The sequence below is a fragment of the Suncus etruscus genome, chromosome 10 (genome assembly GCF_024139225.1).
Source record: "Suncus etruscus isolate mSunEtr1 chromosome 10, mSunEtr1.pri.cur, whole genome shotgun sequence".
In the NCBI taxonomy this organism is placed as follows: Eukaryota; Metazoa; Chordata; class Mammalia; order Eulipotyphla; family Soricidae; genus Suncus; species Suncus etruscus.
Genome location: NC_064857.1, coordinates 50,569,328 through 50,584,079, shown reverse-complemented (window position 1 = coordinate 50,584,079; position 14,752 = coordinate 50,569,328). Strand labels below are relative to the sequence as shown.

Below are 14,752 nucleotides of genomic sequence, written 5' to 3'. Positions count from 1 at the left end.
AAAAGGCTGACTTAATATATTTTCATTTTAATATATCTTATATTTGTACCAACATAAAAATAGTGTACACTCTTTAGATTGTTATTATATAATAAAAACCAAGACATTTTACACAATGAATCCAACATGCAAATTAAACCACTTTTCTTGAATGTAACAAATGATATTATTTTGCTTAAAAGAAACATCACAAATATTTGGTTTAACAGCTAAAGCTGTACTTTAGATCCCATTATGATCTTAAGCCACTTATGAATGCTTTTTACCTTACTAAGAATTCTTGTTCAGATAATTATCCTGTTAAATATCTCCTTTTTTCAAGGTAAATTAGAACTGAATTTTAAACACACTTATCAAACATCAGTTTTTAAATATCAATTTGAATTTGAGTGATTCAATACGCTGAGAAAATTAATGGGTTTAGTGAATTTTGTACTGATTATTAACTCCAGAAAGCTCTGTAATTTGGAAAAGAAACATTTTTTTACTATCTATTTTGTTAGACTTACTGCTAATGAACTTCTACAAATTAGGAGTGATGGGAGCATCACATCAAAATAGAACTGCTAGGTACAGATGTTTACTGAATAAATAAGACCCAGTTATGTAAAAAACCAAACAATATACTATGTATACAACAACAGAACACCATCCTTTTCCTCATTATCATAAATTTTGTGCTCTGAACTTTTCTTTTCCAAATCTGATTTTAATTTGGAATACTTAACACTATTGTTAATGTGCATCTCACTTTCTTCATGCTTACTAAGAATATGTGATAAATGCTGCCAATCTTTGCACCCATTCTCATTTTTAAGTTGATTTTTTCCTTCCCCTAGGAGTTTGCAATACAGACAAAAAACAGAATCTTTTGATGTTGAATAAAGTAACCAGGATCGAGTGGTTTTTTCACCATTTGGAAGAATTCGTGTATAATAAGTTTCTGAAAACTTCCTCCCTGTACTGTCCTTTGGAAAGTTAAAATTTCTTACTTGAGGAGGATTATTTTCAATAACAGAGTCCCGTTGCTTAATATTCAAAATTCGGGGCCATGTACCTGGATCTGCAGAAAGTCTAACTGGTATACTGGAGTCTTCTGACTTTTTTTCTTCCAGTTGCTCTTGAAACATATCAGGTGTGGATGATACAGATGGTAAATGCACATTCTGGCTGATCAGTGATACATCTGAGCTACATTCTGCTACAATCTTCTGTCCTACAGTTTTTTCCTTCTTTTGTGGTATTTCCTCTATTTTTTTCAAACATGTATCCAATGTTTCACATAATTTGCTTTCATTTTCTTCTCTATCAACACTCCTTTTTCTATTCTCAGATGCAGTCAATTTGTTAAAATTTGTTTCCATAATCTGAGATGAAACAGAAGTTCATTTTAGAATTGTTAACACTTAAACAAAACACAACAAAAATACATGGGCCTGAGCAATAGTACCATGAGTAAGGCATATGTTTTGCATGAGGCCAACCTAGGTTTAATACCCAGCATCCTATATGGTCTCCATGAGCATGACAGGAATGATTTCTGAGCAAAGAGGCAGAAGTAACCCTTGAACACTAAAGGGGATGGTACCCAAACCCATATAAAAATCGATAGAAATACAATTGTTCAAAAATCATGAAGCGGGGCCGGGCGGTGGCGCTAGAGGTAAGGTGCCTGCCTTGCCTGCGCTAGCCTTGGACGGACCGCGGTTCGATCCCCCGGTGTCCCATATGGTCCCCCAAGCCAGGAGCAACTTCTGAGCTCATAGCCAGGAGTAACCCCTGAGCGTTACTGGGTGTGGCCCAAAAACCAAAAAAAAAATCATGAAGCTCATCATTAGTTATCAAATCAAAACCATCACATGCCAGTTTCATGCCCATTGGGATGGCTATACAGTATTGAAAAATTGGGATCTTCCTATGGTGCTGATGAAAATAATAAAAGGAATCTGTTCCTCAAGTAATATATAATTAACCATTCAGAGAAATGGTAAAAATAAGTCCAGGGTTCCAAAAATGTCCATAAATAATTTATAGTTATTCATTATAGTTAAATAGAAACAATTTAAAAGTCCACTGTTGCTGGAGTGGCAGCATAACAACAGTGGCCAACACCAGACAGACTCTGGTTCAATTCTTGGCATTCCATTTGGTCCCCAGAGCTTGGCAGGATAGACTTCTGAGTGTAAAGCCAGGAGTAATCCCAGAGCACTGCTGGATGTGACCCAAAAACCCAACCCCCCAAAAAAATCTACTATTGATAAGTTACAGTATTAGACATAGGATGGATTTTTCAGTAAGAAAAAGTTGGGTAAATCCTATAAGCAGTATTTACATCTTCTCATACAAGACAGTCACAGAATACTACAGCCTGATACTACTTAAAAAGACACTTTAAGGGGGCCTGAGTGGTAACATAGTAGGACAGTTGCCTTACATGCCACTGACCTAGGTTCAATACCCTGCATTCCATATGGTCCCTTGAGTCTGAGGAGTCTCTGAACACCATTGGGTGTGGCCCCCCTAAAAACAAACTTTTAAAGTAGTTTAAGACTTGTATATTGTTCAAGTTGTGCTCTGTACAAAAATCATATAGGGGCTGGAGATAACACTGTGGTAGGGTATCGCTCTGACCCCTAAGAAGTTCCTTAAAGTTTAAGAAACCTTTAAGTAAACCAGAGTGATAGTGCAAGTAGTAAGGCCCTTCTTTGCATGCAGCTGACCTGCATGTAGCTGATCCCCAGTACTCCATCTGGTCACCTAAGCAAGCACTGCTAGGAGTGATTCCTAAGTATAGGTGTAAGTCAAGATATGGTCCAAAAGCAAACAAAAGAAAGGAAAAAGAAACTTTTAAAAGATTAGTTCTGGGGCCGGACGGTGGCGCTAGAGGTAAGGTGCCTGCCTTGCCTACACTAGCCTTGGACGGACCGCGGTTCGATCCCTCCCCCCGGCATCCCATATGGTCCCCCAAGCCAGGAGCGACTTATGAGCGCATAGCCAGGAGTAACCCCTGAGCGTCACCGGGTGTGACCCAAAAACCAAAAAAAAAAAAAAGATTTGTTCTGCTTAGAATATGGCCAATAATGCGAAGCACCGTAATTAAAAAAAAACTCAGGGTGGACATATAGGTAGGGTAGGGCACCACCAGGTGTGGCACAAAACCCAAACCAAACCAAACAACTGAAAAGTAACAGAAAATCCCGTGTGCTTTGGCAATAGATGGAGACAATTATGTCTAAGACGTCTTAAGAGTAGGGACAGAAGAGTTTGAGAGTTAACTTGTAATGTTAGGAATACACAATCTAAATTAAAAGAACCCCCCCCCTCACAGCTAAGGAATAAAATATTTCTGCTGAGGAAGAAAAGAGATCTGAAAATATATTTTGGAAACCATCAAAATAACTATTAGTTGAAACTATGAGATTGGGTAAATTGTAGGGGTAGTGTCATAGAAAGGGCGATTAACTCAAAGAATAGGAGTTATGGGCTTAGCATAAGAGAATTCCAGGCTTAATCTTTAGCAACACTTCTGAGTACTCCTGGGTAGTCTGCCTAGTCTCCTGCATGCCTTCTACCAACCCACTCCCCAAATTTGTGCTAGAGGTGCATACATATATAATAGAGATAAAAATTCAATGACTGGGGCCGGAGAGATAGCATGGCGTGTGCCTTTCACGCAGAAGGATGGTGGTTTGAATCCCAGCATCCCATATATGGTCCCCCGTGCCTGCCAGGGGCAATTTCTGAGCATGGAGCCTGAGCGCCGCTGGGTGTGACCCAAAAACAAAAACAAACAAAAATTCAATTACTATCTGTATATATATAATACGCACACTCAGAAGTCGCTCCTGGCAGGCTCAGGGACCATATGGAATGCCCGGAATTGAACCCAAGTCTGTCCAAGGTTGGCCACAAGCAAGGCAAATGCCCTTCCAATATGCTACTACTCCAGTCCTATATTATTATTTTTTACATGGCCAAAGCCAAGACTAACTTATATTTTTCAATCCTAAATGATTAGTCAAGTTTTTCTAATTCCCCACTATATGACCTTGAACAAACTGCTAAACTTTTTCAATTTCATTTTTGTTTTGTTTTGGGCCACACCCAGTGACTCAGGGGTTACTCCTGCCTATGTGCTCAGAAATCACTACTGGCTTAGGGGACCATATGGGACTCCAGGGGATCGAACAGCGGTCCGCCCTAGGTCAGTACATGCAAGATAAATGCCCTACCACCTGCACCACAGCTCTGGACCTAACAATTTCAATTTGGGGGGGGGGGGGGGGCCCCACACCTGGTGACACAAAGAGTTTACTCCTGGATATATGCTCAGAAATCACTCCTGGCTTGGGGGACCATATGGAACTCTGGGGGATCGAACAGCAGTCCTTCCTAGGTCAGCACATCCAAGACAAATGCCCTACCACTTGTGCCACAGCTCAGCCCCATCAATTTCAATTTTGTTGTTTTTGGTCACACCTGGTGACATTCAGGTTATTCCTGGCTATGCACTCAGAAACAGAGAACTATATGGGACGCCAGGGGATCAAACCGCGATCCATCCTAGGTTAATCACCTGCAACATAAATGCCTTACCACTTGTACCATCACTCTGGCCCCATCAATTTCAATTTTTAACTGCTCTTAATGTGAAGCTGTGCATTCTCCATTGAAAAGCAGCTGAGCGGGCCCGGAGAGATAGCACAGCGGTGTTTGCCTTGCAAGCAGCCGATCCAGGACCTAAGGTGGTTGGTTCGAATCCCGGTGTCCCATATGGTCCCCCGTGCCTGCCAGGAGCTATTTCTGAGCAGACAGCCAGGAGTAACCCGAGCACCACCGGGTGTGGCCCAAAAAACAAAAAAGAAAAAGAAAAGCAGCTGAGCAAACACCTATATCTTACCACAAATGAAAGAGAAAAAAGTAGATAAAAATACTAATTGTACTTAAGTAATGCATTTATTTATAAGTGTATTTGTTTTGGGGACACACCCAGAGGCATTTGGGTTACTCCAGGCTCTGCACTCAACAATCAATACTTGTAGGCACAGGGGACCATATGGGATGCCAGGGATTGAAGCCAGGTCCATTTCGGATCAGCCATGTACAAGGTAAATCCCCTACTGCTGTGCTATCACTCCAATATACTTAGACCAGTGCGTCTCAATTATTTTCTGTCATGCCCCCCTAGGAAGAAAACATTTTCGCACCCTCGCGCGACTGTAAATAATATCCTTATTAAAAAAAACCTTAACCTGCAAAACAAAAATACATAAAATAATTTGAGCTGATTTTTTTAATCAGAGGTGATGTCTGGATGAATGGCTACTATGAGCACGTTTTGCAATGCATAGCTTTTCGAAGCGGGGTTTGAAGCGGGACACAGCAACTCTCAGCTCCAGAGACATACAGAGATACAAACACGGGGCTTAGCTTGGTGTTTGTCGAGGCCAACCGCATCCCCCTTTATGGAGCTTTGCGCCCCACTATTTGAGAACCACTGACTTAGACTAAGTCTAACCCTTTATGCAAACCGTGTAGAGATCCATAACTCATTGTTTTTGACATACACGTTAATAAGGATACTCACAATTATTAACAATAACTGAATAAAGTCTAATAGTAAAAACTAATGATAAAAGGGACTAAGAGGCTGGATAGCACAGCAATAGGGCATTTGCCTTGCATCCTGCTGACCCAGGATAGAACCAGGTTCAATCCCCGGCATCCCATATGGTCCACTGAGTCTGCCATAAGTCATTTCTGAGCGCAGAGCCAGTAAGTAACCTTTGAGTGCAGTAGGGTGCACCCCCTCAAAAAAAAAAAAGAAAAAAAGAAAAAAAAAGAAAAAAGAGGCTACTGCAGTTCTGAGTACGAAGGCTCGAAAACATTCTGCCTTTTCCCATTCATCCCACTAAAGTCGCTGTGAAGACATCTGAGATTCTTTGAAAATTTGGTCCATATTATATTCCTGGAATACAGTAATCTTCTGGAACACCTATAATTTGTACTGGTGAATTAGATTAAAAAAATGAAGCATCGGGGCCGGCGAGGTGATGCTAGAGGTAAGGTGTTTGCCTTGCAAGCGCTAGCCGCAGTTCGATTACCGCCCCCCCCCCCCCCGCCGCGTTCCATATGGTTCCCCAAGCCAGAGGCGATTTCTGAGCGCTTAGCCAGGAGTAACCCCTGAGCATCGAATGGGTGTGGCCCAAAAAAACAAAACAAAACAAAACAAAAATAATAATAATAATAATAATAATGAAGCGTCAGGGCCGGAGAGGTGGCCCGAGGTAAGGTGTCAGTCTTGCAAGTGCTAGCCAAGGAAGGACCGTGGTTCGATCACCTGTTCGATCCCTGGGAGTCCCATAATGAAGCATCTTGGGGCCAGAGAGATAGCATGGAGGCAAGGCATTTGCCATTCATGCAGAAGGTCATTGGTTCAAATCCCAGCATCCCATATGGTCCCCGGAGCCTGCCAGGAGCGATTTCTGAACATGGAGCCAGGAGTAACCCCTGAGCACTGCCGGGTGTGACCCAAAAACCAAAAACAAACAAACAAAAAACAATGAAGCATCTTAAAAAGGGAGAAAGAGGGGCAAGAAGAGATGGCATGGAGGTAGGTATTTGCCTTGCATGCAGAAGGACAGTATTTCAAATCCCGGCATCCCATATGGTGCCCCGAACCTGCCAGGAGCAATTTCTGAGCATAGAGCCAGGAGGAACCCCTGAGCGCTGACTGGTGTGACACAAAAACAAACAAAAATAAAAAGGAAGAAAAAGGCATTGGTGCTCCCTAGGCAAATGTGTGTATATTGCCAGCCCATGCACATGATTATATGTACATTGCCTCCATCTAGCCTCTTGAGATATCTTTTTTCCTATTTTCTTTTATGTTTTTGTTTTTGGGCCACACATGGTGATGCTCAGAAGTTACTCCTGGCTATATGCTCAGAAATTGCTCCTGGCTTGGGGGTCCATATGGGACAACAGGGGATTGAACCGCAGTCTGTCCTAGGCTAGCACACACAAGGCAGATGCCTTAATACTTGAACCACTGCTCCGGTCCCTTTTCTCCTATTGTCAAGTTGGATTGTTTAGCAGGGTTTTCTGTCTTTGAAGAAGTCCATGCTCATTCTTGTGTGTAATACTCTCCTCATGCTACCTGCATCACATGTTCAGAGTACTGCTGGAAGTAGCCCCTAAGCTCTGTTAGGTGTAGCACGAAAAAAAATAGTGGGCAAAATCACTGGAAATAAAAGTATCAGTATGGACAACACAACCAACAAAACCCAATTTTACTTCTAAAATATTTCAGAAATTTTCCAGTTAGATGACTGTCATCCACACAAAAAAGCTATTTACTCAAGAGATTACTACTAAATCAAACACAGATCTTACTCATGTGTCAGAAGCAAGAGATCATTAAGTTTTAGGAATCATGAACTGACCCTCATTAACAGTCTTTTTGATGAGTATAGAAATTTAGTTCTAATTTTCATTACAGCATACTAACATATAGTCACCTTCAGTTAAAGAATTTCTCAATTTCAGAAACTTCAATGTGTTGGACCATCTTTTTTTGTTCCCTCAACACATCTAAGGCCCACAGTGATAACTCATGGCTCTGAGCTCAGAAATTATTTCTGGCAGGTTCAGGGCACAAAATGGGATGCCAAGGATCAAACCTGGATTGGCCAAATGCAAGAATAACACCTTAGCCGTTGTGCTATCACTATGACCCCAAGGATCGTATCAACTTTTCTGGTGTTAAGCTGTTAAGGAACATTATTTGTCCCAACTCAATCAACTGTCAATAGGACTCCCACAATCGATAAAACATTTAGAGCATGACAGAAGCACCTACAGTGAGCAAAAAGGATTGCACAAGGACAAGTACTTGTCTTAAAGTAGCCCACTGCAGTTTGAACCTCCACACCAGTCACCCGAGCATCAGTAGATCACGCATATCCCTATGTCTAGATCATTAGACTATATCAAAACTTAATCTGTACATTTTATTACTACATGTACCAAATTAAGTTAATCAAAGATTTCCGTTTTCAGGTCCAGAGCGACAGCACAGAGGATAGAGCATTTATTTGTCTTACATGAGGCTGACCTGGGTTTGTTCCCCAGAAACCCAGTCCTGAGCACTGCTAGGTATGACCCCTGCACACTGCCAGGTGTGGTTCACCTCACCCCCACAAAAAAAAAAAAAAAAAAGATTTTTAAGATCTTAATGTTGTCATGATTCACTTGTTAACAATGAGCTATATTCTGAGGCCAGAGGGATAGCAAAGCTAGTGAGTGTTTACTTGCATGTGGTCAACTTGGATTATTTGGCATTTCATATAGTCCCCCAAGCTTTCTAGGGGTAATTTCTTAGCACAGATCCAGGAGTAATCCTTAAGTGCTGCTGGATGTGGCCCACAGAGCTATATACTGAGAAATGTGTTTGGTAGGCATTTGTATTGTAATATATAATATGTAGTATAGTATACTGCAAACTTACCTGATAGTGCCCATTGCTCATAGGCTATGAACCTGTTCACCATAATACTATACTTAATATTGTGAGTTAATTGCAATATTGTCTGGTTTTTGGGGGGAGTTGTCTTTGACATCACACCCAGAAGTGGTGAGGGTTTATTCCTGGTTCTAAACTCAGGAGAAAATACGCACTACTAGGGATAACTGGGGTCAGATGCAGTTTATACTGAACTATCTTGACAATTCAACACAATGATTTTGGTGTATCTGCATACAGAAAAAAGTCATAAAAAGTTTGTATAGTGGGCCGGTGAGGTGGCGCTAGAGATAAAGTGTCTGCCTTGTAAGCGCTAGCCAAGGACCGACCACGGTTCGATCCCCAATGTCCCATATGGTCCCCCCAAGCCAGGGGCGATTTCTGAGCGTATAGCCAGGAGTAACCCCTGAGCATCAAACGGGTGTGGCAAAAAAAAAAAAAAAAGTTTGTATAGAGGGGTCAGAGCTATAACACAGCGGTAAGGTGTTTTGCCTTGTACATGGCCAACACAAAACAGAACTCGGTTTGAATCTCGGCATCTTATATGGTCCCCATGCCTACCAGGAGCTATTTCTGAGCACAGAGCCAGGAGCAACCCTTAAGTGATGCTGGGCTGACCCCACCCCACCCCCCAAAAAAAAAGATTTATATAGAGCACTTATGAAACAAAACAAAACCAGAGCACCAACTGATGTGGTCCAAAACCAAAATACGTTTTGCTTTTTATGCTAAAACTTAGCTTTAGGGGCCAGAAAGATAGCATGGAGGTAAGGCATTGGCCTTGCATGCAGGACGGTGGTTGGAATCCCGGCATGCCATATGGTCCCCAGAGCCTGCCAGGAGCGATTTCTGAGCATAGAGTCAGGAGTAAACCCTGAGTGCTACGAGTGTAGCAAAAACAAAACAAAAACAAAACTTAGCTTTATTACACTGTACAATACACATTGTATAGTACAACTATAATTATTTGTAGACAATTTTTTCGACAATTTTTTTATTGTAGACAAATAAGACATTAGGTGAGGCATACAGTGGGTCACTGCATTATACATTCACATTTTGTTCCACTGGAGTGTTTTCCAGACCACTAACTTGCATGGAATATTGTTTTCCAAGATAACATTGCCTTTGTTGTTTTCTGGAGAGGCCACACCTGGCTTTCAAACTCACTAGTCAAACCTTCAGCAATGAAATTTCTTTGGAGCTGTTCTACAATTCCTTTTTCTTTCAGTTCTTCAACTATGTTTCCTTTTCCAATAAATCCTCATTAAGTCAATTCCTCAGGAACTCTAAGAAATTTCTCAATATCATCTTCATCCACATCTAGGTTACAACTGTGTCATCTTAACCAACTTGATATATTTTTGCAACCTCTTCATCCTTGGCAAACACTTCAGTTATGGATGAACCTCTTGAGTATCTTCTTCAGAAGCCATTCATAGACTCCTTGATTACATCATCCCAAACCCAAGCAACGTTCCTGATGCTTCCAGAATTCCATCATTGTCTTTTAAGTAATATTCCTCAATTGCACCAATAGCCTGGGCAAAGGTCCTCCTCAGGTAATTTAATTCAGAGGCTGTTTGAAAGGAGAAACATCACTATGATATTAGAATGAAGATCATCAATAAGATGAGGGTGTCCAGAACATTATCAACAATAAGCAAAATCTTGAAAAGTTTTTACTCTGTGAATAGCACATCTTGATTTCACTGGCACACCAATACAGAAGGCAATTTGAAAGAGGAGTTTGTCATCCACGACTTCTTATTGCGCCAGATGGTATCTGTTTACTGACATGCTTGAAGGCCTTGGAGTTCTCATTGTGCCATTTCACAAAGGATTTTAATTTGTAGCCTTTGCTGACCAGCTAAACTGTCATCCTATCCTTAAAAGCCTGGAAATCTGGCACTGACTTTGTCTCCTTATGTATCAAAGTCCTTTTAGGCATTGGTTTCTAGAATAGAAAAGTTTCATCCATACTAAAGATTTTTCCCAAGAAGCTTTCTTCCACAATTAGCTTCTCTAGGGCCAAAGTGATAGTAGTGAGTGTAGAACGTTTGCTTTTCGTGTCACTGACCCAAGTTCAATCCTCAGCATCTATATGGTCCCCCATGTACTTCCAGGGAGTAATTCCTGAGTTCAGAGTCAAGTGAGCATAGCCAAGAGTGGCAAAAAAAAAAAAAAAAATCAAAACAGCCACAATTAGCTTATCGAAGGGTCCAAAATAAATTCAACAGACAGGGTCGGAACCAAAGCACAGCATTTTCCTTGCAAGCGTTCAATTCTCAGCATGCCATATGGTCCTCTGTGCCAGCCAGGAGCGATTTCCAAGCACAGAGCCAGGAGTAACCCCTGAGCATGGACATGTGTGACCCCCACCCCCCAAATTCAACAGCCTTCACATCAGTGCTTGTAGACTCATGACTCTCTTTCACATTATGTAATGTATAACAATTCATGAATCATTTAAACCACCTTGAGCCAGCAATAATTCAACATTAAAGTTGGGCCCAACATTTTCTTTCAACATTGCAAACGCACTTTTTTGCTTTGGTTGTGATCATCATACTGCTGAGAAGAATATGCTTATGTCTTCAATCAGAAGTTTCTCCTTTTTTTTTTTTTTTTTTTTTTTTTTTTTTTTTTTTTTGGTTTTTGGGTCACACCCGACAGTGCTCAGGGGTTACTCCTGGCTGTCTGCTCAGAAATAGCTCCTGGCAGGCATGGGGAACCATATGGGACACCGGGATTTGAACCAACCACCTTTTGGTCCTGGATCGGCTGCTTGCAAGGCAAACGCCACTGTGCTATCTCTCCGGGCCCAGTTTCTCCATTTCTAATATAGGGCATTCTTGAATTTTGTTAGACTTGTTACCTTCAATGAGGCAGACATCCTTAACAGCTTCTGAAACTCTATTATTCTTCAAGATAGCAGCTATGATGGAATGCAAGATATCTAATGGTGAATTAGAATAAATTGACTTTCCAATTTCCTAGTTTAATCACTTATGAATTATGTTTTCAGGCCATTTACTCCATGTAGCCTCTTATTGATAACATTAATAGAAGGTTTATAAGCTTAAGGACCTTGATGAACTAAGCAAGATGAGATTACATCAAGCAGGATAGACAACAAATTGATCAGTTGTGGCAAAGATGTACAAGGCTATTACCGAGGTAAAATGCTACAAATTAAAACTACGAGTGTGGAACCATTGTCATGGTATGACATTGACTAAAATTGCAATAGTACCTTCATTTTATTGTAAAGTCATAATCTAGATAACATAATTTTGGTCAATGTCTGACAATGATAGGGGAAGAACATTTATAAAAGCTGTATTTTGGGGATGAAGAGATAGCACAGCAGAAGGGCGTTTGCCTTTCATGTGGCTGACCTGGGAGGTACCCGGTTAGATTCCCAGCATCCGATATATTCTCCCAACCAGCCTATTTCTATTTCTGAATGCAGAGCCAAATAGGGACTATTTCTGAATGCAGAGCCAAAAACAAGCCCCGAGCACTGCTGGGTGTGGTCCAACAATCAATCAATCAAGTTTAAAAAAAAAAAAAGCTCGGGCCGGAGAGATAGCATGGAGGTAAGGCCTTGCATACAGAAGGTCGGTGGTTCCAATCCCGGCATCCCATATGGTCCTCCGAGCCTGCCAGGAACGATTTCTGAGCATAGAGCTGGGAGTGACCCCTGAGCACTGCCGGGTGTGACCCCTCCCCACAAATAAAGCTCTATTTCAGGACCAAAGCGGTGGCGCAAGCGGTGGACATTTGCCTTGCACGTGCTGACCTAGGATGAACAGAGGTTCAATCCCCCAGCATCCCATATGGTCCCCCAAGCCAGGAGTGATTTCTGAGCGCACAGCCAGGAGTAACCCCTGAGCCACATGTATGGCCCAAAAATAAAAAAACATTTTTAAAAAGCTCCTTTTTTTACATAGATGAAAATTTAGAAATAACCTAATATTGCATTTTCAAGCTACTTATGGGTGGTTTGTATTACTGATATAGCTCGGCTGGGGGCAAAAAGATAGTACAGTGGGGAGGGTGACTGCCTGGCTTGTGGTTACCCCAGGTTTCATCTCAGGTGCTCGATATGGTCTTCCAAGTACCAACAGTAGTTCCTGAGTACATAAACAGGAGTAACCACTGGGCTTTACCAAGTGTGGCCAAAAAACAAACAAAAGAATAAGCTTCCTATTGTGAACACAAAGTGGCAAGCAGTGTAATTCAAGAAAGCCTGAATATATTGTTCCTGCATATTTTAACTATACTTTTTCTTTTTTCTTCTTTTTTGGTTTTTGAGTCACATCTGGGGATGCTCAGGGGTTAATCCTGGCAGGCTTAGGGGACAATATTGATGCCAGGATTCGAACCACTGTCCTTCCTGGGTCAGCCGCTTGCAAGGCAAACACCATTCCTCTGTGCTATCTCTCCAGCCCATTTAACTATACATTTTTAACTCAAGTGTCAATTTAAGGTAACTCTATAAATCACCTAGAGATTTTTACTGTTTTTCAAAAATCCTTTGGGGGGTGTGCAGGAGCCGACCCAAGTTTGATCCCAGGAACCCCATATGGTTCAAATGCCAGGATATGGTCCAAAACCAAAACCAAAACCCTTCTGAGTTATTTTTGCCTATAATCTTTAAATCTGTATCTAATAAAAAGTGTTCTTGGTTAAGAGTTGGGATATAGGGCCCGGAGAGATAGCACATCGGTGTTTGCCTTGCAAGCAGCTGATCCAGGACCTAAGGTGGTTGGTTCAAATCCCGGTGTCCCATATGGTCCCCCTTGCCTGCCAGGAGCTATTTCTGAGCAGACAGCCAGGAGTAACCCCTGAGCACCGCCGGGTGTGGCCCAAAAACAAGAACAAAAACAAAAAAGAAAAAAGAGTTGGGATATAAGTCAGTGGCAGGGTTAATTGTTTCATATGTATTAGACCAGGGGTGCTCAAATGCTGGCCCAAAATTCCCATTGAAACAGTTAAGTTTGTTGATTGATTTATCTTTAATTTTCATTTGTTTTTCTTTTTGGGTCTAACCTGGAGGTGCTTTGCGCCCAGAAATCGCTCCTGGCAAGCTCGGGGGACTATACAGAATGGTGGGAATTCCTGTGTTGGCCACATACAAAGCAAAGGCCCTACTGCTATGCTATCACACTGGCCCTTAGTTTTCATTTTAATATTGTATTTGTTTCCATTTTTTACAAATAAGATATGTGAAATATTTATATTTTATAAATAAGATATGTGCAGTGTGTATAGGAATCTGTTCAGTTTTTTGTTTGTTTGTTTGTTTTAAACCAGGGGTCTCAAACTCGCAGCCTGCAGGCCGTTTGCGGCCCTCCGTACAACATTTTGTGGCCCTGCCCTAGAGGAATCTTTTTTTGTTTTGTTTTGTTTTAGTTGTTTGGGTCACACCCCCCAATGTTCAAGGCTTACTACTGACTTTGCATTCAAGTATCACCCTGACTTTGCCTCCTGTGGCTCCCAGGTAAATTGAGTTTGAGATCCCTGTTTTAAACTATAGTCCAGGGCCAGGGTGGTGACGCAAGTGGTAGGATATTTGCATTGCACGTGCTAACCTAAAACAGACCTGGGTTCGATCCCCAGAGGTTAATTATCAGGGAAATGCAATTTGGGGGGGCAATAATCACTGGTGCACAGAAAATACTCCTGGTTGGCTCAGAGGACCATATGTAATGCCAGGGATCAAACCAAGGTTGGCCGCATGGAAGGCAAAGAACTACCCACTGTACTATTGCTCTGGCCACTGAGGATATGCAAATTATAACCATAATAAGTAACAATTTAATAGTCACTCTTAGTTTTATATGGGAGAATGGGAATGACATGCTGTGTTACCCAGTGGGAATTGTGGTGCCAGGAATTAGCCCAAAGCATGTACAAAGCATGTAGTCTGTCACTTTGAGCTGTATCTCCCTGGCCCTTAGAACAGCATTTTTTGGATTGTTCTTGTTTTGAGGCCACATCTGGCATACTCCTAGTTCTGAACTCAGGGACCACTCCCTGTAGTGCTCAAGGCACCAAATGGGATGCTGAGGATCAAACTCTGTCTGACACATCCAAAGAAAAGCATGTTATTTGCTGTATCTATCTCATGTGTCCTCAAGCAGACAGCACTCGGTTGCTTTTTTTTCCTGTTTGTTCTTGGCAACACACAGAGATGCTCAGATATAATTCTTGGCTCTG

At 41.6% G+C, this 14,752-nt stretch overlaps 1 protein-coding gene across 1 annotated transcript in view; it reads right to left on the bottom strand.

Annotated features, from left to right (window-relative positions):
- Positions 1-283: 283 nt before the first annotated feature.
- Positions 284-14,752, bottom strand: part of ZMYM5 (zinc finger MYM-type containing 5) — a 40,224-nt gene continuing 25,755 nt past the window's right edge. Inside the window, exon 7 of the mRNA XM_049782564.1 lies at positions 284-1,367. Coding sequence (XP_049638521.1) covers positions 627-1,367 — 741 coding nt within the window. The 3' untranslated portion in view covers positions 284-626. The remainder of the gene's footprint in view (positions 1,368-14,752) is intronic.